This window comes from Phascolarctos cinereus, unplaced genomic scaffold (assembly GCF_003287225.1).
Source record: "Phascolarctos cinereus isolate Bilbo 61053 unplaced genomic scaffold, phaCin_HiC Scaffold_1;HRSCAF=81, whole genome shotgun sequence".
Classification (NCBI taxonomy): Eukaryota; Metazoa; Chordata; class Mammalia; order Diprotodontia; family Phascolarctidae; genus Phascolarctos; species Phascolarctos cinereus.
Window position 1 is genome coordinate 215,390,074 of NW_027555514.1, and position 24,564 is coordinate 215,414,637.

Sequence of the window (24,564 nt, forward strand, 5' to 3'; positions counted from 1 at the left end):
GTAAGAGTACTTTCCAATGTGCAACAATACCTCTCCCTGAACAAGGAATAGTTTACCTATCAGATCTATGGAGAACAGAAGAATTAATGACCAAACAGGAGATAGAGAACATTGCAAAAAGCAAAATGGATAATTTTGATTACAATAAATTGAAAAGTTTTTGCACAAAGTCAAAGCAATTAAGATTAGAAGGAAGGTAGAAAATTGGGAAAGAATTTTTACAACCAGTCTCTCTGACAACGGCCTCATTTCTAAAATATACAGAGAATTAAGACAAATTTAAAAGAATACAAGCCATTCCCCAGTTGATAAATGGTCAAAGGATATGAACAGACAGTTCTCAGAAGAATAAATTAAAGTCATCTATGGTCATATGAAAAAATGCTGTGAATCATTATTGATGAGAGAAATGCAAATCAAAATGACTCTGAGGTACCACATCACACCTATCAGATTGGCCAACATGACAAAACAGGAAAATGATAAATGTTGGAAGATGTGGGAAAATTGGAACACTAATACATTGTTGGTGGAGTTGTGAAATGATCCAACCATTTTGGAGAACAATTTGGAACTATGCCCAAAGGGCTAAAAATGTGCATACCCTTTGATCCAGCAATAGCACTTCTAGGGCTATATCCCAAAGAGATCAACAAATGGGAAAAGGACCCACATGTACAAAAATATTCATAGCAGCTCTTTTTGTGGTGGCAAAGAATTGGAAATTGAGAGGATGCCCATCAATTGGGGAATGGCTGAGCAAGTTGTGGTATATGAATGTAATGGAATACTATTGTGCTATAAGAAATGATGAACAGGCTGACTTCAGAAAAACCTGGAAAGACTTATATGGTCTGATGCTGAGTGAGTGAAGTGAGCAGAACCAAGAGGACTTTGTACACAATAACAGTCAAGTTTACGATGTCTAATATTGATAAACTGAACCCTTCTCAGCATTACAAGGATCTAAGACATCTCCAGAGTCCTCATGATGGAAAATGCTGTCCACATCCAAAGAAAGAACTATGGAAGTTGAATGCTATCATTTTTTTCCTTCTTTGAGTTTTGTTTCATCTTTCTGATGGTTCCTCCTATTGGTTTTAATTTTTACTTACAACTTCACTAATGTGAAAATATGTTTAATATAAATGTAAGCCTATATCAGATTGGTGCCGTCTTGGGGAGGGTGGAGAGAAGGAGGAGAAAAATTTTAAACTCAAAAGCATATGGAAGTGATTGTTGATAAATCAAAATAAATGAATAAAATTTAAAAAAATAAATAACAAAAACAAAAACCCAATACCTCTCCCTGCCCCAAGACCTCAAAATTCTTGAAAAAAAAAAGACCTAGCAAATTTGCAGGAAAGGGAAACAAATAAACTTTATTGTTGTTCCAGAATCTTAGACCCTTGCATTTAGAGTTGTGGTATCATAGAATTTAGAGATGGAAGAGACTAGGGCCATTATCTAATCTAACCCTTTCATTTTGTAGATAACGAAGCTGAAGCCCAGAGAAGTTAAAAAATTTGGCCAAGGTCATACATCTAGTAAGTGGCAGAGCCAGGATTTGAACTCAAATCCTCCAAATACAGTGCTCTTTCCACTCCGTTAGGCAGCCACTCAGAAGAGCACAGTTCCAGTCCTAGTTCTGGCTTTTAGTAGTTATGTGACCATACATAAATCAGTAAAATCTCTGATCATCCTTTTCCTCATCATTAAAGTAGGTTTAACAATATTTGCACTACATGACTCATAGAGACATTGTGAGGAAAGTGAAACTATGAAAATGTGAGCTTCTATTGTTTGTGAGAAAGAAAAGGCATTAATCAATGTCTGGGTCTACGTGTATTGGAGGGAACATGAAAGGGACCAAGTTGGTTGAGGAGGAAAGCTCTGGATTGTGGAACCCTGTCTGGGCCATTACACGGTTTGCCTTTGGGCATCCATCCTGTCACTCAGTATGTGATAGTCTTCAAAGTTGACATGGTTGTCTTCTTCAAGATGGTGCCAGTGACAGAACCTGAACTGGATTTGGAGAAGCCAGAATCAGAGGCAGAGATGGAGCCAGAACCAGGGCCTTTGACAAAGTGGGAGCCTCCAACCACAACACTGGAGCAGCCGAACTCTGAGTTCCCACATCCTCCAGAGCCTGTGGTACCTCCACCAACCATTGCTACAAAGAAAGGTGCCTCTGTTAATGATATTGGGACTTCTTTTTTGCCTCCCCTTGGAGGCCAGGGCAATACCAAACCACCTACTCCCTTCCAGAAGCCAACCAGGACTCACAGATGCTGACATCGTCGATATATTCTCCAGACATCCTGTTGGGAAAAGGACAAGAGGAAGAAAATCTCAGTTAGGATCCACTGGATCCATCCTTCTAGGGCTCTGAGGACTCTCTAAAGGCAACTGTCCCCCAGGACAAGCAGAATTCCTAGTCCCCAATTCATAATCCCTCTTGGTAGATCTGGATAGCGACTCAAAGTGGGGAAGTAACCCAAGGTATGAGGGTATTTCACTGGAAGTTTCCCTATTACATATGGCATTGCTGTTGGATCATCTCAGGGTCCTCAAGGCCCCAGCGGTCACCTGCGCTCCTCGCCCTCCAGTAGTCTCCTGTAGGTGGCTATTTCCACATCCAGGGCCAGCTTGGTGCTTATCAGCTCCTGGTAGTCTCGAAGCAGGCTTGCCATATCTTGCTTAGCTTTCTTAAGGGCACCCTCTAAGTCCACCACCTTGACCTGGGCATCTTTGATGGCCTGTTCTCCACGATGTTCTGCATCAGTGATGGCCGACTGGATTGCGGCATTCTGAGAGAGGAAAAGCATTGGCTATACTAACTCAGTCACAGGACACTTTCCTCAGCCCACAGTGGACTAGGTGTGTTCCAATTTCCCTTTCCTCATGGGAGCAGTGAATTCCTAGGTCAGAGACCTCAATTAATTTCTTCTACTTTATTTCATTCTTTGTCAGAGAGAAAAGCCCGGCAACTTTCTAGCTCCTTCCAAGTGAGTAGGGACCTTCATTATTAGGGAAGAATGGGGCCTCGGGGATTACAATAAAAGTGAGTGCGTTAGACTGATCTTCAGAGGCCTTAGATTCAAATCTCAGTTCTGCCACTTTCTAGCTAGGTGATCTGGGATGCATGACTTCAACTCTCTGACCCCTGATTTTCTTCTGAAATAGGGGTGATCAGAACACCCACACTAAATCACAAGGTGCTATAGAAATGTGAGGTGTTATTACAGTGAATTCTCAGATTACCAGAGCAGAACAAGATACGAAGTCCATACTCACTCAGTATTTGACTGATTAATTGAACGCACAGATTCTCTGCCATGTGTACATGGCAGGACCCAAAACTGCATCCTGAATACACACTGAAGAATTTCTGCATTGTCCAGTATTTGGGATTTTCTGTGGCATGTTGCCTCTCCATCAGGGTGGATATTTGAGGGCTGATTGTCTGAGAATTCAGAAATGGCTTGTAGGCTGAACTTAGAGAATAACTTGGCAAGGGGGAAAGGAAAGATTCTGAGCTGATATTCTAGGAATTCATCAACCTTTGTAACAAGTCATAAAACTACCCTGTAAGCCCCATCCCATTTTCTGGCTCTACTCCTCTTTGTTAACACACACACACACACACACACACACACACATACACACACACAATGAAAAGCATCACCTCTGGGACTTATGCAAAACACCCAGCTAAGTACAGCTATTTTTTGTCTCTTTTACTCCCTACCTCTAGATCTTCACTACTTTACACTTTCCCTAGGGTGGGATGAAAGAATTAAGTATTACGATTTAAAATACCTTCCCTTGAAGCTCTTACTAAAATGGATAAGTCCATAGTAAGTTCAAAACTAACAACAAAGGAGTTAAGAAAGCAAAGAGGTGACCACGTTAATAGCCATCATCTGCCCCTTACCTAGGAGTATTAAGCAATTAGTTGAGTGTCAAGGAAGAAATGCAGAATTGTCTTGGCATCTCCTTGCCACATAATTGTTGTTGTTTGTCCTTTGGACCAATTATGTTCCTTATGTTAAGGAAGGTGATGTAATTGCAAGTGAATTGAATTTAAGTGAAGGAGGGCTATGCAAAGTCCCTGACTCTCTCCTCTGGAGCCATCTGGATCCAGTGGCAAGATGTAGATCAGGACGACTGGAGATGGCCCCAGTGCAATGCAAGACCTAGGCCTTTTCAAGCTAAGGTCTTTCCCAGGTCTCAGTTTGTCGGAGGCAACACCCATTCAGTGATTAAGGCGAGGTAAGAAATGAAGAGGAAAAAATGACCTCTTTTACCTGGTCAAAAAACAGAAAAATCATTCTGGGAGGGGAATACCTTCAGGGTTTCTGGCCAAAACAAAAATAATTGCTATTTACACTCACTCTGAGCCATCAAAACCCAAACTGTGACCAAGTGAGACTTGGGCTGGGACCTATTATTGGCCAATCAATGAGAGCCAGAGTGATCTGGGTTTTAAGGTATGGTCAAGTAACTCCATTTGAATCCCAATGGGCTCTATCAAAGCCTGGTTTTCCAATGCTCTATTTCAAGAAATCATAAATGATTTTGGGGCATGGGGCAAATGAGTTAATTGTCTCTGTTTGTTTTTTTTTTAAGATAGAACAAATAAGTAGAGAAAAGAAAAAAAATATAGCCCATAATCCCCAAGATATCTTGGAGGTTTCAGAGATCAAAATTTATATTCCTTTGGGCAGAGAGCACCCACAGGTAAGGGTATGATTCTCTAGCCGCATAATTCCACCCCTAACTAATACACCAAGGAAATGAGCTTAATTTCTCTGTTTATACTCATTACTAATTGAGAGTTGGAGAGAGAAGCAGGAGTTGGGGAGGGTAGGTTTTAGAGACACAAAAGGCAGTAACTGGAGGGAGATACTGAAGGAGAAGGAAAGGGGCTAGGGAACACAGAAGAACCCACCTGCTTCTTGACATTCTCAATCTGATTTTGAAGTTTCTGAATTGCTCGGGTCAGCTCAGTAATTTGGATCTTGGTGTCTCTCATGCTGTCTCCATGTTTCTCGGCAGACATTCGAAGTTCCTGATACTGATAAGAGAGCCAGAGATGACACTATCACTCACTGGTGGGCCCCATCCCCTGACGGTGACCCCCAAGATCACCCTGGATCCCTTTTGCACCTACTTCTCGTCATGTGTATGCCCATGATACCCATTAATGGATTTAGGTTAGGACTTCAATTTTCCTCTCCAGGAGATATAAGAATGTGCATTCAGAGACTGAGTTCCCCTAATGGGTGGATATTTAGGGAGCACTGAAGATCATTCATTTCCCTTCTTCATCACAATCCCTGGAGACAAGGGCACCATACCCCTCCCCAGCCTCACTCGGTAGCAGAATGATATCACACAGAATATATCCAGAAACCAAACTCCCAGAGTCCTTCCTGACAGTACAGGCCAGATGACTGGGGAAAAGTTTGGATGACCTCTAGGTAGGAACTGTGGAGAGTGAATGGGAGAACAGACAATGTCAGGATGAAGACCTTAGTCTGGTACATGGCTTCAGCCTCTGCTTTGCTCTTCTGAGTAATAATCTCATACTGGGCTCGGACATCTGAAATGATGCTGCCCAGGTCCAGATATCGGTTATTGTCCATGGAAACAACCACTGAGGTGTCATTGACATCAGTCCGGAAGTGATTGCTGTCCTATAGGAGAGAAAATATTATCCTGAGCCCAGGTCCCTCCACTCCAGGGACTCCAGAGCCCCAATTCCTTTTGAGTCTCCAGGCTGATAAGATCTTAGAGTCAGTGCCCAGAATCACCACTGAGGGTATGTCACAACAGGGCCCAGCCAGGAACTGAGCTGGGAGAGGTTGTCAAGCTAGACCAGTCATTATAGACCAGAGGAAAGGAATGAGGATCCCAAGGGGTCAAGTAAAGGCTGCTGGGAAAATTGAGAAGAGAGCACTAGGGGCTGAGGAGCCACTGTAGGAGGATGGCACAGATAGAAAAAGAAACAGAAGCTTAGGGGGCAGTAGAGGAGATAGCTATAAGCTAGGACAATAGAAGGGGGAGGGCAGGAAAGAAGTGTGTATTAAGAGCCTACTATGAACCAGGCAGGCACTGTGCTAAGTGCTTCATCAACATTGACCCTTACTGCAATCTTGATAGGTAGGTTCTATTATTATCCCCCTTTTACAGCTGAGGAAACTGAGGCACATAAAGATTAAATGACTTGCCCAGGGTTATGTGGCTAAAGTCTGAGGCCATATTTGAACTCAAGTCTTATTGACTCCAAGTCCAGTGCTTCATCTAGCTACTCCTGGAAGAGGATAGGGGTTGGAAGGAGACACTGTGAGAGAAGGGGGGAAGGGGAGCTGGTGAGAAAGGGGGAAGGGTTGAAGAGCCCTTGGGTAGAAGGGCAAGGAATGGTTAGAGGCACTGAAGGGAAGACGAAGGGGTAGAGAGGCAGGTGCTAGAAAGACATAAGGTGGGGAGATAACCTCCAGGGGAATAGGCCAGAAGCTGAGAGGAAACTTGGGAAAGAAGGGACGAGACTAGGGTCTAGCCTACTGGAGACTCTAGAATAGGATGAGGAAGGGATAGAGGAAAGATTATGAAGGGATAAACATATGGTGGGGAAAACTGGGGCCAGGGGGATAGAAGCTTGGGGAAAAGACTGGATGGGAGGGTTCTGAAGCAATAGAGTCTGGAGGGATTTTGGTCCAGGGAAGGGGCATTTTGACAGGAATAATATGCAGATTTGCCTAACAGAGGTATACTTCCTGGCCAATTAGAAATATGGTAACAGAAACCATTCCTACCCCGCTCCATTGGCCCAGCCCCTTCCTTGGGCCTTCAACAGAGACTTGACATAATACTCACTTCCTCGTATAGACGTTTCAAAAAGTTGATCGTTTCTTGAAGAGTATCCACCCGGCCTTGTAGTTCCACCTTGCTCATGTATTCGTTATCTACGTCCTAGGGGAAAATGGAGGCAAGAGACCTCAGTTAACTGCTGCCCAGATCCTTTTTTCTAGCTCAGACCAACTGGCTAGATCACCACCCTTTTCTATCCTAGACTACAGACCCATCCCCAGTCTACAAAACCTTCTCTCATACTCTTTGCCTAACTACAGAGGAAAACATTGGGGTTGGGGCACAGGGCGCCCCTTTTTCACAACAATGACTTATACTCTCCTCTTCCCGGAAGCCTTCTTTCATTAATCCCAGCCAGCTCTTCTTAGATAATTCCTCCCCTCTTTTTCTAGACCTAATATCTACATACCTCTTCAGTAGCTCCCAGCTCTGTGTATGTGTATATGTGTGAGTGTGTATGTCCAGGACTGTGTGTCCTGTTTCCCCCAGTAGCCTGGGCGTTCCTTTAGAGGCAGCACTCAAGACCAAATTAAAACTTAGGCATGTAATACCTGTGTGACTCTGGGCAAGTCACTTAACTTCTGTCTGCCTCAGTTTCCCCATCTGTAAAATTGGGATAATAATAGCACCTACCTTATGAGAATCAAATGAAATAGCATTAGTGAAGTGCTTAGCACAATGTCTAGCACATAGGAAGCACTATAGAAATGTAAGTTATCATTTTTATTATTATTTATAATCATCATCATCATCACCTTTCTCACCTTCTTGAAAACCACAAGGTCATTTTCAGCTGTGGCATGTTTGTTGGTCTCCTGTTCATACCTTTCAAATGAGAAGACACATTCTGAGGTACCCCAGAGGTCATCCTATCCATTCCCCCGCCTCTAAACTAGACTGTCCTGATACAATCCTCTCTTCCTCCCCCCCTTCCATATCTTTAAACTCTACCAGAACAGAAGGTTCCATACCCCTTTTCAGAAGTTTTCTATCCTTCCCTTGAAGTAGCTACTTCCTCATGTTGAATCTAAGCCCCTCTTGTCAGCTCTGCCCTTTTCTCTTACAGAGGGAAGTCTAGCCAGGGACCTGAAATTCTAGCAGGGTCATGAATGAAGCTAGAGGTTAAGGAAGGCCCCAGTGACCCTTCCTCCTCCAGTCCTGACAACCAAATGGTCAGAATCTGAACTCCACTGACTCACAGTGGCTGAACAGGAATTTCCTGAGCTCAATGAACTGTTGGGAGAGGCAGCCAGGTATTGTGGAAAAAGCATAGATCTTAGAACTAAACTGGTTGTTTAGTCATTTCAGTCATATCCAACTCTTCATGACCCCATTTGGGGTTTTCTCAGCAAAGATATTGGAGTGGTTTACCATTTCCTTCTCCAGCTTATTTTACAGACAAGGAAACTGAGGCAAATGGGGTTAAGTGACTTGCCTAGGGTCACACAGCCAATAAAGTGTCTGAAGCCAGACTTGAACTCATGAAGATGAGTCTTCCTGACTTCAGGCCCAGTACTCTATCCACTGCCTCACCTAACTGCTCTAGAATTAGGTGAGCTGAGTTCAAATCTTGACTTGGATACTTTCTAGCTAGGTGACCTTGGGCAAGTAACTTGACTCTGGACTTCAATGTCTTCCTTTGTAAAATCAGAAAGTTGATCCAGATGATCACTGAACTTCCTAGGCCCTATTATGATCTTTTCCTTCTGCCCATCTACTTAGGGCCCTCAGGTAAAGAAGATTTGGTGGGGGAGGGAGTTGCTTTTTCCTACTTGGTTTTATAATCCTCCTCCTGCTCCTGACAAGTCTTCAGTTCCAAGGCCAGTGCCCCATGTTCCCCCAGGAGTTTCTCTAGTTGCCTTCTTAGCCTGGCTATATAGTCCTCAAAGACGGGCTCCAGGTCTTGGAGACGGCCTCCCATCCCCTCCTTCTGGTCCTGCAAAAGCTGCCACTTGGTCTCCAGCACTTTGTTCTGCTGTTCCAGAAACCGAACCTGATGCACAAACAGAAGGATCTTGAAAATTCTCCAAGCGTAGAGGCCTCCAAAAAAGCCTCAGAATTGAAAATAGACAACGGAGATGGGGAAATCTGGCCCTACAGTCAAAAGACTCAAGTTGGCCACTTCTTGGCTAAGTGTCCTGGGGCAATTCACTTTCTGGGGTCAGGTGAACTCTAAAGGTCCTTAGATGCTATAATTCTGTGGCTGGTCAGTCCAGTGAAGCATCCCTTGTTAATTAAACAGAGCAAGTCTCTGTTTTGATCTTTCTTCCCCTTTGGCAAGTTACAGGGAATATTAGAGTCTTCTGAAGGGTTAGTAGAAGTAACACTTCCTAGTATTGACTGATTCTGTTTAACCAACAACCCCCACAGCTCTCCCCTGAAATGTCCAACAAGATAAAATGGCTTCTAAGGACATTGGGGGACATGACAGCTAGGTTTGGGGGGAGGGCACTTTGAAAGATGATTGGACAGGTCGTGGAGAGAAGCCAGAACGCCCCTCTCCTCAAAAATCTCTAAGCCTAGGACCAGAAATTGTCTCTCTGGTGAAGGTGCAGCTATAGGGGATTGGATGTAATGACCCTCACCTTGTCAATGAAGGAGGCAAACTGGTTGTTGAGGGCTCTGATCTGCTGGGTTTCCTGAGTCCGCACAGTTTGGAACTGGGGGTCAATCTCAATCTTGAGAGGACTCAGGAGATTCTGATTGATGGTGACCTCTTGGATGCCTCCTGGTGGACAAAGGCCAGCCCCCACCCCACCCTGCCCAAACTTCCCCCCAAATCTGCCCCCTGACCCCCAGCTTCTCTTTCCCCAGCCAGAGATGCTTCTGGCCTCTCCCATGGAACAAAAGCTTTTGCTGCTGAAGCGACCAGCTGTCTTTGCTCCCGGGATGACACCTCTACCCCAGTTCCCCATCCTGGCAGAGCAAGCAGATCGGGCACTGAAGCCCCCACGGGCACCAAATGGCACACAGGACATGGTCAGGACAGATGGTCTCAGTAGCTTCAGACAGATGGACAGTCAGATGAGGTGAGTGAGTTCCTGCCCTGGGGCTCCAGCACGAGACTTTTATCCCCACCAACTGGGCTGGGCCTGGGAGAGCAGGATGAACCAGGAAGATCTTGGCCTGACTATGTCTGTCACTCCCTTCCCCATCACCACCACCTCACACTGACCTGTCCTAAAACACACCCAGAGTCAATCATTCCCCAGCCATGAGCAGAACCCTATCTTCCAGAGGAAAGAGGAGACATGGGAGCTGACCTCAGGGAACATTCTTCCTAAAAGCGGAAATGGGACCCCCACATATCCAGATGGAGAAACGAGACAGAGCTAGGGGCAGTCAGACAGTTTGGGACATCAGTTAAGGGTGGGATGAGATGAAAAGAGAATGGAGTAAGCAGGCAGGGGTGAATGGGAATCAGAAAAGGCATCTGGTAAGGAGGAGGAGTAGAGGGAGAAAGGGAAAAGGGGAGGAGAAAAAAGGAGAAGGGAAAAGAAAAGGAATGGAAAGGGGGGAGGGTAAAGAAAGGGGAGGGGCAACAGTAGAAGCTTGTGAACTTCAGAAGTGGATAAAAGTAAGGTGTGGGGAAGGGCTGGGGAGCAGGTTTGCCTTACCAGAGTAGACAGCCTGAGACAAGCAGCTCCAGAAGGTGAGAGACTCCTCAGCAGCCTCCTGAGCAAAGGAAAATGAACCTTCTAGGAGACTATTCTTGCCAGCAAGATTGAGGTGTGGGAGGAGAGGGTCAGACACAGGCAGGGAGAGGCTAGAAAGTCATCCAGGCTACATGATGCAACAAGGTTTGGGAATGAAATTGGGGAACAAAAAGAATTCCTAGTCCCTCCCCCTACCACCACCCAATCCATCAATCAAGCACACCGTCCTTCCTGCACACAGACCAGGTATCTTTAGCCTCAGCTTTCAGAGAACAGGGTGTCTCCCTTCAACTTCATGAGCATGTCTGTACTTAAGGGTCAATCCACTTAACACCAATTATTACATTTATGCGGCCAAGCAATACCCCGGCTGCAAGACACACCCAGGCATCGAAATGAAGTGCTCTCAAGGGGAACATCTCTTTCTAAACTTCTCAACATCTTAAGAAATCTTGAGCGGTTTTGTCAGAGAAAAAGAACAGAAAAGTACATGCACAGAGTGCGATGAGTCTCAGAGTTCTGCATCTCAGAGTTCTAGGAGATACAAGACAGGCAGGCAGTTGGGCAAAATGCATTCATTAAGTGCTCACTATAAGCACTGGAGATAAAAATGTAAGAAAAAAAAGTCCCTGCCCTCAAGGAGCTTACATTCTAATGGGAGAAGATAACAAGTAAAAAGAAATCTGAAAGGGGAATGGGAAGAGGGGGCAGAAAAGTTACCTGTAAAAGAGAGGGAGAGGAGCAGCTAGGTGGCACAGTGGATAGAGTACTGGCCATGAAGTCAGGAGGACCTGAGTTCAAATCTGGCCTCAGACCAAACACTTGACACTTACTAGCTGTGTGACCCTGGGCAAGTCACTTAACCCCAATTGCCTATTAAAAAAAAAAAGAGAGAGGGAGAATCATTGTGTTTGGAGGCACGTTGATGAAGTCCAGAGAATGAGAAACATAGCCAGTAAGGGAATGAAACATGGCTGACCTGGGTCTCTCCCTAAAATGGAGGCTCCTTGAAAGAACTCTCTATGAGAGAGAAGGGGGTTCAGCAAGACAAAGGGATATTCTGGCCCCAGATGCTGAGGGAAGTTCTAGGGCAAGAAGGTCTGCTGAATTATTGTGGCAAGGGCCAGAGAGTCATAAGGACATCCAGGAAAGAAATGAAGAATGGCTGTCCTAGATCCATTCCCAAAACAACCCAAGGCATTAGAGGATCCATCAATTCAAATCTCAGTTCTGTCACATTAAGCGACTTATTTCACCATTCTGGCCTCAATTTCCTCATCCCATTTCTAAATCAATCATCTTATGAAACTGAACGAAGATTATAGTTTAGCAGATCTGGCAGCATCATGGAATCTGGGACTTGGAAGGAATGTTTAAGGTCATCTAATCCCATTTCACTCCCAGTGTAGTATCTTCTGTCACCCTTCATAAAAATCTACAAATGTGTTTATATTATATTATATTATATTATTTTATATTACATTACATTACATTACGTTATGTTATGTTATGTTATGTTATGTTACGTTATGTTATGTTATGTTATATTATACTATATTATACTATGTTATATTATGTTATATTATATTATAATATATTATATTATATTATATTATATTATATTATATTATATTATATTATATTATATTATATTATATTATATTATATTATATTATATTATTATTTTATTTTATTTATATTATTTATATTATTTATTATTATTAATTATATTATATTATATTATATTATATTATATTATATTATATTATATTATATTATATTATATTATATTATATTTTGTTATATTATTATTGCCTTTGGCTACTAGGCCAGCTAGGTGATGCAGTGGAGAGAGTGCCAGGCCTAGAGTTCATGTCAAGTTTAAAGTCAAGAAGACTCATCTTCTTGGGTTCAAATCTGGCCTCAAACACTAGCAGTGTGACCCTGGGCAATTCACTTAACCTTGTTTACCTCAGTTTCTTCATTTGTAAAATGAGTTGGAAAAGGAAATGGCAAACCACTCTAGTTTCATTGCAAAAGAAAAAAGAAAAAGAAAACAAGGTCATGAAGAATCAGAAACGACTGAAAAACAACTGAACAGCAGCAAACTACATATTTCTCCCCCTAACAAGTAAGTTATGTGTTTGCAAGCTAAAATGGATTTTAGTTTGGGGGGAATCTCTTCCTTATAGTAATTGACTTTTATTACTTAAATTTCTCTATAAAATTACTATAATTAGTTTCACTATGCTTTCTTCTCCCCACATTCCATTTTTTATCAGCATTAACTTGTTTAGGCCAACTAAGAGTTGTTTGAATTGCATGTCTGTTTCTCGTTTTTAGTTTTTTTTATATATTCTCATTGTTTTGGTCTTTGCTCAGACAAGTTGGTGGTTTGACTATATACTGACAGCTAATTCAGAAATGACTCCCACATTCATAATGAATCGTGTCTAATCAGTTAAAATGTAAAATCAATTTCATTTTTGTGACTTTTTTGGTGCTTACTGTGTCTAACACCTTCCAATTCTTGTCTTTAAAAAAAAAAGTATTCATGATTTATAGAGTTGAAGGGTATAGTTTACAAGTCTTTGCTTTCTTTCATTCCTTACTACTGAACTAGATTTTCCATCTTTTTTTTTTTTATCATCCTCACTTGTAGCCATCTTTGCTTTGAAATCAAAATCTGATGGGAAGAGAAGGAGACCATACCTACAATTTCATCTGGGTAGGGAAGTCATATAGAAAAAACTCCTCCTACCAATGCAATGGGCAACTCTTTTTCAACTTGTAGTCTTAGAGAGGTGTCTGGGACATTGAGAGGTGAATTGATTTGCAGAGGCTCATGTGGTCTGTCTGTAACAAAAGCAGAATTTGAACCCAGATCTTCCCAACTCTGAGGTGGGCCCTCTATCTGTAATGTAATACTCATCAAAGTATGTGTTGATTCAGTGCGGAAGGTCTTATCAAACATTTCTACAGCCTCCACAAAAGATGTTGATACATTGGGTATAATTATTTTTATGGTAGATTTTTGGCAAATATTTTCCATGAGCACCGCAGTACGAGACAGCCAAATTTCTCATGAAACGATATTTCTTGTGGTCATTGGATGTACAATAAAACCAAACCATTCTTCCATTTAAGTTCTGTATTTTGTCTTCTGGTTTCATTTATGGTGAGAATGTCAAGGTTAATAATATTCCTTTCCTCTAGTAATACATCCATTGGTCTGTCATTGGACAACTACTGGAGGAGGTTCAAAGTTTAAATAAGACTTGGTCCAAAGGTCCCAGTTACAGGGAAAATCTGTGGGAAAAACTGGACAGCTATCTGGCAGAAATTGGGTTTAGACCACTAACTTATACCGTAAGCAAGGAAACTCAAAATGAATATATGACCTAAATATAAAAGGTCATATTATAAACAAATTAAAAGAACAAGGAAGAAATTACCTTTCAGAACTATGGACAAGAGAAAAAAATCACAACCAAAAAAGGAATAGAGATCACAAAAGATAAAATGGACATAAATTTACATAATTTTTTTTTTTGCACAAACACAGCTGATGCAGTTAAGATTAAAAGGTGAAAAGTTACCTGGGGGGGAAAATCTTTGCATCAACTTTCTCAGATAAAGAAGTCATTTCAAAGATATTAAAGGAATGATTCAAAATTTATAAAAATAAAAACTAATCCCAATTGATAAATGGGTGAAGGATATGAAAAGGCATTTCTCAAAGAAAAGAAATCCAAATTATCTATAGCCATATTTTGAAATGCTCCAAATTACTAATAACTAGAGAAATGAAAATCAAAACAGTTCTGAGTTTTCACATCACAGCCATCAGATTGGCTAAGCTGACCCCCCCCCAAAAAAAAAATAACAAATGTTGGAAGGACTTCAGGAAAACAGGCATATTGCTGTACTATTGAAGGAATTATGAATTAGTCCAGCTGCTCTGGAAAACAATTTGGAACTCTGTCCCAAAAGTTACTAAACTATGTATAACCTTATACATAACAATACCACTACTAACCTTATACCCCTAAAAAGACCAAAAAAGAGGGAAAAGATTTAGGGTTTCCAGTGTCAAAGAACTGGAAATTAAAGGGATGCTCATTAATTGCAGGATGTCTGATCAAATTATGGTATAGTAACAGAATGCTATTATATTGTAAGAAATTATAAAAGAGACCGTTTCAGAGAAACCTGGGAAGACATATGAATTGATGTAGAATGAAGTGAGCAAAAAACAGGAGAATACTTTATATCATAACAACAACACTGTAAAATGAACAATTGTGAAAGATTAAAAACTCTGATTAATGCAAAGAACAGTCATGATTCCAGAGAACGCTACCCATACCTCCTGACAGAGTAAAGATGTACTAAATGTGCAGAATGATCCATACATTTTAGGACATGACCAATACAAGAATTTACTTTTCTTGACTATGTATATTTGTCAAAAGGGTTTTGTTTCCTTTTTTTTTCCATTGCAATGGGTGGAAAGGTAAGGAGAAAAATTAAATGTTGAATAATTGAAAAAAATTTAATTAAAAAAAAAAGACGTAGTGCCTGCCGTCATGGACTTTACAGTCTATCTGAGACCTAAGACACAAACACATTATATAAACTACAATACACGGTATTTCAGGATAATTTATCAGAAACACCAAAGAAGAGTTGGTGAAGATAGGCATTGACATTGGAGACAATATCATATAAATCTCAACTGAAGGAAATAGAAATGTTTATCCTAGAGAATAAAAGACTTAGGGAGACAATGATAGCTGCCTTTGAGTGTCTAATTGACTTTGTTTTGCTTGATTCTAGAGGACAGAATTTGCAGAGAGGCAGATTTAGGCTTGATGAATAAGAAAAAACTCCCTAAGTAGGACTGTCCCAGAATGCAAAGCCCTGCTTTTAGACATGACAAGTTCCCACTAGAGATATTCAAGTGAAGGATGGATGGATGGACAAACATTTGTCTGAGGTCTGGTAAAGATGATTCCCTTTCGGGGCAGCTAGATGGCACAGTGCATAGTGCACCGGCCCTGAAGTCAGGAGGACCTGAGTGCAAATCAGGCCTCCCACCAAGCACTTGACACTTACTAGCTGTGTGACCCTGGGCAAGTCACTTAACCCCAACTGCCTAAAAAAAAAAAAAAAAGATGATTCCCTATCAGATATGGGTTGGACTTCATAGTCTCTGAGGTTCCCGAATTCTGTATATAATGAGTACGGTTTACGCAGCCAGATCCAAGCCCACCAAGTACTTTCACCCATCCTAAATTTCTCCCATCTTTTCCCTTAGGATATTATGAAGTAATCTGGCAACTGACTTGCCGAAATCAAGTTATACATCACTGGCTTCCCCTTGGAAACTTGGTACTTTAATATTTCCATGTATTCAAGATTTCATCAGTGTTATTACCCCTATCCACCAATGCAGATCACGACCATTCTGTATATTTTTCTCTTGTACCAGGCAAATTAGCTAACATTTTATAAAGTGCTTTAAGGTTTGCAAAAATCCTCACAATGACCCTGTGAGGAAGATGCTACTCTTATCCCCATTTTACAGGTGAGGAAAATGAAGCACAGATAGGGTATGTGATTTGCCAGGGTCACATAGCTAGTAAGTTTCTGAGGCATGATAAGATAGGGACTTGAAGATAAGGAACTTCTTCTATCAATGCAGGTCAGTACCTTCTCTTCAATCTATAGTCTTAGAGAGTTGCCTAGGGCAGTGGTTCTTAAACATTTTGGTCTCAGGAACCCTTTACACTCTTAAAAATTACTTTTATGGGGGGCAGAGTACTGGCTAGAGTACTGGCCCTGGATTCAGGAGGACCTGAGTTCAAATCCAACCTCGGACACATAACACTTACTAGCTGTGTGACCTTGGGCAAGTCCCTTAACCCCATTGCCTAGCAAAATTTAAAAAAAAAAATTTAATTACTTTTATGATGACCTGGAGACCCTCATCATCAGTGTGCCGAAAGAAGACAAGCTTATAATTCTGTGTGACTTCAACATCAGAGTAGGCACAGACTATCAGACGTGGCAGGGATTTCTTGGGAGGAATGGAGTTAGAAATAGCAAAAGCAAGGATCACTCATTTTTGAAGACTCATACATCTCATGACCTTCTTATCACCAACACTGACTTCCATTTACCTAAACGCAATGAAACTTTGTGGATCCACCCTCGAAGCAAACATTGACATTTAATAGGTTATGTCGTTGTAAGGAGAAGAGACAGAATAGGATATGAGAGTAACAAAGGTGATGTGTGGCACAGAGTGCTGGGACAATCACAGACTTATCCTCTCCAAGCTAAACATTCACATTCAACAAAAGCTTTGGCCCCAAGGCAAGATGACTACCAGGAGGCTTAATGTCAAAAGATTAGAGTGCTTCTCCAAACATGAACAGTTTGTTGCTAACTTGGAGGGAAAGCTGAGACAACACATGATTGGCGATAGTGGAGCAGAAAAGGAGTGGGCAGATTTCAGAGATTTGCACTGCATTTACTCATCTGGACCAGAAAACTTGCAAACATCAAGATTGGTTTGACAAAAATGATGAGGAAATTCAAAAGCTGCTACTTGGAAAAACAAGAAATCTTTGCAAATGCAGTGTTTGGTTCCATCAAAAGTAGAGTGCAAGTGAAGCTTAGAGAGATGAAGGATTCTTGGCTCAGTAAGAAGGCAGACGAAATTCAGTCTTACACTTAATAGTAATGACCCAAGGACACTCTCAAGGTCTCTCTGAAGAACTTTGGAATTATTGTGAGACATGGGAGACACTGGCATAGGGCTGCCTAAAGAAGGGACTGTGTTCTATGGGTGAAGCAAAATTTCAGTAGCTCAAAAGAAATGAGAGATGTACAAACTTAGAGACATCTCCACTCCAAATGTTCACATGGACTATTTGTGTCCAACCTCTGGTAGAGCCTTCTGAGCTCATACTGGTCTGATCAGACCCCAACATATTGATGTGATTTTGGTCCTCTTAGAGCATGAAGGACAACCAACAGTCTTAGAGAGTTTCCAAGAGAACTAAGAGAAAAAGTGACTTGCCAGAGTCACACAACCAGTATGTGTCAGGGGCAGGACTTGAACCCACATCTTCATGACTTGAAGACCAGTCTTTTGCCACTGTGCCACAGCTATATATAAAACACCCTGAAAATGTCAGCTGTTATTAATATCAGACCACTCACTGATGTCTCATTATGTCATAAAGATATGAAACAGATGGATTCTCAAAGGTTTTGCCATCAGAGGACAAACCCTACTAGGTCCTCCCACCGTGGAAAGGCAATTCACCTAAGTGGAAGAGGCGTACAAAGGAATGGAATGGTGGCTTCTTGAACACAATGTTAGGGAAAGGAAGGGAAGAGAAGGGAATAAGTATTTATTAAGCCCCTCCTAAGTGCCAACTACTATGCTAAGCATTTCACAAATACCTCATTTAATTCTCACGACAACCCTGCTAATGGGATCTCGAATTTTTCAGATGAGAAAACAGAAGGAAACAGAAGGGAAGTGATTGCCCAGGGTCACACAGCTAGTAATTCTGAGGTGGGATTTGAACTTGGGTCTTCCTGACTCTAGTCCAAGAGCTCTATCCACTGCACCCCTTAGCAGTACAAACTAAACTCAAACTCAATGTTTAAAAAAAAATAATAACAAACCAATTGGGAAAAAAGAACTACAGAATACATAAAATGTTTTTTAAAAATAAAACTAAATTCCATCTCGGACTTCAATCAAATAATGTGGGCAAAGATTCTACTGCCTTGTCTGATGGAGGGGTCCACAACCTTCTGGTAAGTCTTTCTGCCTCAAGTATCTTCCTTACCCCATTCCATCTCCCTCTAACATATCAGAGAGATCTTCCTAAAGCTCAGGTCTGACCATGTCATACACACTCCCTACTCAATAAACTCCATGGCTCCCTGTTATCTCCAGAATCAAAAACAAAATCCTCAAAAGAGGTGTTCTAATGGGTCCATAAATCCAAATTTGTACCAAACATTATTATTATAAAATTTACTTAGTTCAAAAATACAGAGCAATCAGTATGATAAACAAAAATACCTTTCATAAATGGGAAAGGCTGTGTATTTTAAGCATATACATGTATTACTATTTTTCAAATGTATGTGGATGCTATTGTGACTAATAAAATAAAAATTCATTTAAAAGCATTAATAAAATAAAATAAAATCCTCTCTTTGGTTTTAATGCCCTTCAAAACCCGACCCCTTCCTATCTTTCTATTCCTCTTACATTTGACCCACGTATCTCCTAGGTAGTATAATTAGGCGGTATAATGGATAGAGTCCTGGGCCTGAAATCAGGATAGACCTGAGTTCAAATCTAGTTTCAGACACTTACTAGCTGGGTGGCCCTAGGCAAGGTATTTAACCTCTCTCTACCTCAGTTTCTTCAACTATAAAACAGCATTTTCTTCCCATAGTTATTGTGTAGATCAAATCAGATAATATTTGTAAAACACTTAGTATAGTGCCTAGCAAGCACTTAAGAAGACATCATTTCCTTCCTATTCTGTGACCCAACAACTCTAGACTTCTCACTGTTCCTCAAACATTTTGCTGGCTCTTCTGCGTGCCTAGAATTTTCTCCTCACCTTTATTTCCTGAAGTTCTTAGCTTCCTTCAAGACTCAGTAAAGGGGCAGCGAGGTGGCGCAGTGGATGGAGCTCCAGCCTTGGAGTCAGGAGGCCTCAGATACTCGATACCTGACTAGCTGTGTGACCTTGGGCAAGTCACTTAACCCTGATTGCCTAGCCAAAAAAAAAAAAAAGACAGTTCAAATCCCGAGTACCTCCAGCACTTAGCACAATGCCTGACATACGGTGAATACTTCATAAATGTTTGTTGACTTTGTACAGGCCCCTACCTCCAGTCATATGTCCCTCCCTCACCCCAATAAAACAAATGGAAATTTCCTATCCTAAAGATCTCCCCAGAAAGGTGATGCTATGACCTCCTCACATTTTTCAGCTAGGAAATGCTTTCTAAACCAAATCGATTCAATCCAATTGAACAAACATTGAATGGCCTGCTGTGGGAACTATGTGCTAACTGGCTCTGAGGACACAAAGGTTGAAAACTATAGGCTCTGCCCTCAATGACCTTACATTCTATTATGGGGAAACTACATGTACATAGAAAATAAAATAAAAAACATCTATCAAATAATTTCTCAGGAGAAGGTCATATGTCTTATACAAAGGGCATTGTGTTGATAATAGAATTGGAGTTCTGAAGAGTCCAATGGCCCCACTGAAGTCTCTTCCTTTTCCATAAAAGTTAGTTTAACATGGGCCAGTCCACAGAGCATTCACTCTGGCTCCTGTGGATGTACTCATGCTCTGGCCTCTTGCCAGACATGTGCAATCGCAAACTCCTGGTTGGTCCTTTCGTCCTCATGAAGGCGGGGAGGAGAAGAAGCCAGAGAGTATGTGTCACCAGTAGTGGCCTCAGTGCATGCTCACCCCAGCCCCCCTGTTATTCTAGATTAGTAGAAGTTTCTCCCAAAACTGCTGAAGGTAGGGAGGGGCTACATTCTTCCATGTGGCTGTTTCCTGATTCCTATCTCATCTTGCAGTTAAAACTAACCCAACAAGCAAGGAAGAAGAAGAGATTAGGGCTGCTCCTCCTTTTTCCCTCTGCTCTAAGACCAGGCTCAAACTCAGGGTCATACCATCCCGTGCCGCTTCCCAAAAGAGTAGGTCAGAGTGTAGCCCCCTCCCTGGGCACCAGTCACATCTTTCTGTGCTCTAACGGAAAAGCTGGGGGAAAGAAGGCTTATTCCACCCAGACCTCCATCCTGAGCAAGCCCCTAAAGAGAGTCGGAAGAGAAAAGTGAGGCAGTCCTGGTTCTCTCGGGGGGCTTCCAATCTGATGGGACAAATAATGTGTCCATACTCAAGGCATAGACCCGAAGAAGAAAGACCCGAAGAGACAGGACTGCCAGAAAGAGCTTAGTTCATGAGTGCTGCCAGAAAAGACATGGGGACGGGGTTATGTGGGGAGGGGAGTTTCCTGAAGAAAAAGAACATGGAGCAAAAGTTGGAAAGGGGAGGGTCAAGCCTGGGTCGAAAAGCGAGACTGTCCTAGGCTTCATTCCAAAGGGAAAGATGAAAAGGCTGAGAATGGAAGAAGAGATGTCATGGAGCAGAACATGAGAATGGGACCTTGGAAATGGGGAACCAAGTCTGGAAAGACCCTGAGAGGTTAAGGACAGGCCTCAAGCTATCTGACCTAACACGGAAAGACAGCAACAACCTTCAATCCACTTCCCCAATAAGCCAGTTCAAGTCAAGCCAGTCGGACGATGGTGTGGGCCACATTCTGCTGCTAGCAACTTCTTTCAACTCTGCAAATATTTATAAACCCTGTTACTAAGGACAAACTCCCCAGCGCTGTAGTGGGTGCTGAGATGATAGGGCAATTTCTAGGGAAAAGTTCTAGGGAGTCATTCTTCCCACATTCCTGAAGAAAGACAATTCTGGGCCCATGAATGAATAAGATTGACAGGTCTTACCCATATAAAGAATGCTTTAAGGTCATTTAGAAAGAACTTGACTCAGGTCTGGGAAAAGCACAAATATTATTTTATTATCATTATTATTAGTACTCTTACCACTATACAACACTACCTTTAAGAACCGTAAAAGCAGGGGGCAGCTAGATGGGACAATGGATAGAACACTGGCCCTGGAGTCAGGAGGACCAGAGTTCAAATCCAGCATCAGACACATAACACTTACTAGCTGTGTGACCCTGGGCAAGTCACTTAACCCCATTGCCTAGGCAAAAAAAAAACTATAAAAGCAGCAGGGAGATTAGCCAGCTTTCCTCATGCCTGCTTTTCTGTCCCACTTGGCCAATCTGTCATCCTCCTTTCTTCCTGTCCTAACCAACTCCTTTCTATAGAGCATTGCTTCTCTCCCTTATTTTTTCTTTTTTTATAGTATTTTTTTCCAATTACACATACAGAAAGTTTTCAACATCCATTTTTTGTAAGATTTTGAATTCCAAATTTTTTTCCTCCCGCCCCTTCCCTCTCCCCAAGAAAGCAAGCAATCCGATATAGGTCATACATGTTTCATCATATTGAACATTAGTCATGTTGTGAAAGAAGAATCAAAACAAAAAGGGAAAACCAAGAGAAAGAAACAATAACAACAACAGAAGGTAAAAATAGTAAGCTTTGATCTGCTTTCAGACTCCATCGTTCTTTCCCTGGAGGTGGATAGCATTTTCTATCATGAGTCTTTTGGAATTCTGCTTCTCTTCTTCAATGGGATTCAAGGGGAGGTGAGGGCACAGACTCTTCCCTCATTCAGCTACCAGTCTGATGGGAGAAGAGGGTCACAGATGCCCAAGACCCAGCCAGGCACAGAGACTAGGGTTAACCTAGGCAAAAAAAAAAAACCCTCTAGACATCAATCCAATGTGATCCAACTGTTGTTTACTAAATGCTTACTGTGCACAAGGCCCTGTGCCAGGGGCTGGTACGTAAAGCTCTTTGCATCTGTTTAAACTGCAAAAGAAGCCTGAGAAGTAGGTACTGCAGGTATCATAATCCCCATTTTACAGATGAGGAAACTGAAACTCAGAGAGGTTGCTTCGGAGGTAGGATTTGAACCCAGGAAGACTCAGGAGATCTTGTGGCTTAGTGGATGGAGAGCAGGCCTAGAAGCCAGGAAGACCTGGGACCAAGCCCCGTCTCTGACATGTATTGTCTATGTGATCCTGAGTGTGAACCTCTGAGTGTGCCAGGCAGCTCTATAAATTGCAAAGGTACCAAGGATCTGCATTGATATTTGGAGTTTCCTTACCTCAGAGTTCCCCGTAAAAATGAAATCTTAAGTCCAGTCTCTATCTCCTGGCCCTTCCTGGATGGAGCCCTCTATCTGCTCCTCCATCGTTGCTCATGGAGCAAGGCGTAGTAGATAGTATCATGGGAGAGGAGGCTCATAGGGAGATGAAAAGGAATTATCTGATACCTCAATTCACTCAAAAAGCTGGGAAGTTCTTGTTGATAGCTAGATCCATCCCCTAATCTTGTCCCTTATCTCACTAATAAGAGTTTGTTGAATTGAATTAAATTGAATTCCTAGGTATGAGGACCCCATTACCAAGCACTCCAAGTTAGAAATTGGAGTGAGTGTTAATAGAGGGGCCAGAGAAGACTGTCATATTCATTGTGGTGGGAGGAGTTTTAAAGGAGGTTTGCCTTTTAAAGGCCTTCCTAACCTGGCCCCTTCCTACCTTCCGAGCCTTCTTAAAGCTTATGCTGCCCACCACCACCACATACTCTGTCATCTGTGACAGCGGCCTCCCTGCTGTTCCATCTCTTGACTCTGGCCATTTTCAGCAGTTGTACTCCATGCCTGGAGTGCTCCACTTCCTCATCTTTGCCTCCTGCCCTCCCTGGCTTCTCTCACGTTCCAGCTAAAATTCTACCTTCTACAGGAAGACTTTACCAATCCTCCTTACTGCTAGGGCCTTCCTCTGTTGATTATCTCCGATTACTCCCGCATAGATCTTCTTTGCATATAGCTGTCTGCATGTTAAATTCTAATTTAATTGTAATTGTAAATTATAAATCATTAAATTGTAAGCTCCTTGAGAATAAGGACTGGGTTTCTTTCACCTTTCTTTGAATCCTTGGTGCTTAGCCCAATGTCTGGCACTTAGTAGACACTTAATAATGCTTGTTGACAAATGGACGAGGCTGTTGTTTACTTCCTCTTGGTCCCTAGGGTTACTTTGGTTTCTGTCCTGCAAGATAAGGGTGTTGCCCAGACTGCCACATCCCTCTCCCTTCCTCCTGAGTCAGCCTGGCCCTTTGTTCAAGTAACTTGGCATGTCAAGCAGCGTGAAAGTCAGGCTGCCCTGTGCCAAGCAGGAGGCTCGAGGACATAAGGCATGTGCCAAGAGATTAGGGCTCCAGTTAAAGGGTAGAGAAGGGAAACTCATGTGGACAGAAGGGCCAAGAGATCCCCAGACTTAGGCTATTTTTATTTCTGATGGCAGGCTCTCAACACCTCCCTCCTGGACTATTGCAGTAGCCTGCTGGTGGCTCTACCTTCCTCAAGTCTCTCCTTCTTCAAAGTGCAGATCCAATCATAACACACCCTCCCCCTTTCAATAAACTCCAGTGGCTCCCTATCACCTCCAGCATCAAACACGATATCTTCTGTTTGATATTCAAAGCTGTTCCTAACCTAGCCCCCTCCTACCTTTCCAGTCTCTTCTATACAGTGACACTGCCTCCTTGCTGTTCCTTGAACAAAACACTTCATCTCTCAGGTCCCAACATTTCCTCTACCTGACCCCCGTACCTGGAATGCTCTCCCTTTTACCAACTTCCCTGGCTTCCTTTAAGTCCCAACTAACATCCCCCCCTTCTACAGGAAGCCTTTCCCAACCCCTCTTGAAATTCTAATGACTTCCCCGGTCAATTATTTCCTATTTATCCTGTATAGAGCTTGTTTGTACATACAGTATTTGTTTGCTTGTTGTCTCACTCATTAGACTGTAAGCTCCTTGAGGGCAGAGATTGGCTTTTGCTTTTGCTTTTTTTTTTTTAATCTCCCAGAAAAAGAGATGCCAGGGATATGCAAACAAAAATGAAACACTAATTATCTCTGCTTAGAAAAGACCTCTGAGAAATCTTTGGTCCCATTTCACCACTCAGGAAGAGGAGGAAGATGATCCTCCGTCCTCAACCGACCTGTTCCAAAAATCTTTATTTGTGCCTTTCTCCCTCCTCTCAGTCTCTCCAGTCTACCCTCCTGCATCCTTCACACAACAGATAAAACAAGTGTCCTCCAGTACTGTTTTCATGTGGTTCTCCCCCTGCCTCAGGACCCCACTGTGGCTCTAGTCATCTTGGCTCAGCCCAACTTCAGGGTCCCCATAAATATGCATCGACTGTAGCACACGTCCACCTCATTACGAGGGCAGCTGGGTGGCT

General features: G+C 42.3%; 1 protein-coding gene across 1 annotated transcript; it reads right to left on the reverse strand.

Annotated features, from left to right (window-relative positions):
* Positions 1-1,367: 1,367 nt before the first annotated feature.
* On the reverse strand, positions 1,368-9,963 carry KRT78 (keratin 78). The gene is made up of 9 exons (XM_020966311.2): positions 9,462-9,963; positions 8,649-8,869; positions 7,641-7,701; positions 6,883-6,978; positions 5,538-5,702; positions 4,955-5,080; positions 2,590-2,810; positions 2,287-2,321; positions 1,368-2,173 (listed from the first exon to the last, which is right to left on the reverse strand). Exons 1-9 carry the CDS (start codon positions 9,852-9,854, stop codon positions 1,956-1,958), a joined length of 1,536 nt encoding a protein of 511 aa, XP_020821970.1. The 5' UTR covers positions 9,855-9,963; the 3' UTR covers positions 1,368-1,955.
* Positions 9,964-24,564: the final 14,601 nt, after the last annotated feature.

What these genes read in the sequence shown, in the direction of transcription:
- KRT78 (XM_020966311.2), bottom strand. Translation starts at nt 9,854, where the DNA reads ATGTCCTGTGTGCCATTTGGTGCCCGTGGGGGCTTCAGTGCCCGATCT. An exon ending in ACCTTGTGGTTTTCAAGAAG is followed by an intron (nt 6,979 to 7,640) that starts GTGAGAAAGGTG and finishes ATTTTCCCCTAG; the next exon opens with GACGTAGATAACGAATACAT. An exon ending in CTGGAGGGCGAGGAGCGCAG is followed by an intron (nt 2,322 to 2,589) that starts GTGACCGCTGGG and finishes TTTTCCCAACAG; the next exon opens with GATGTCTGGAGAATATATCG.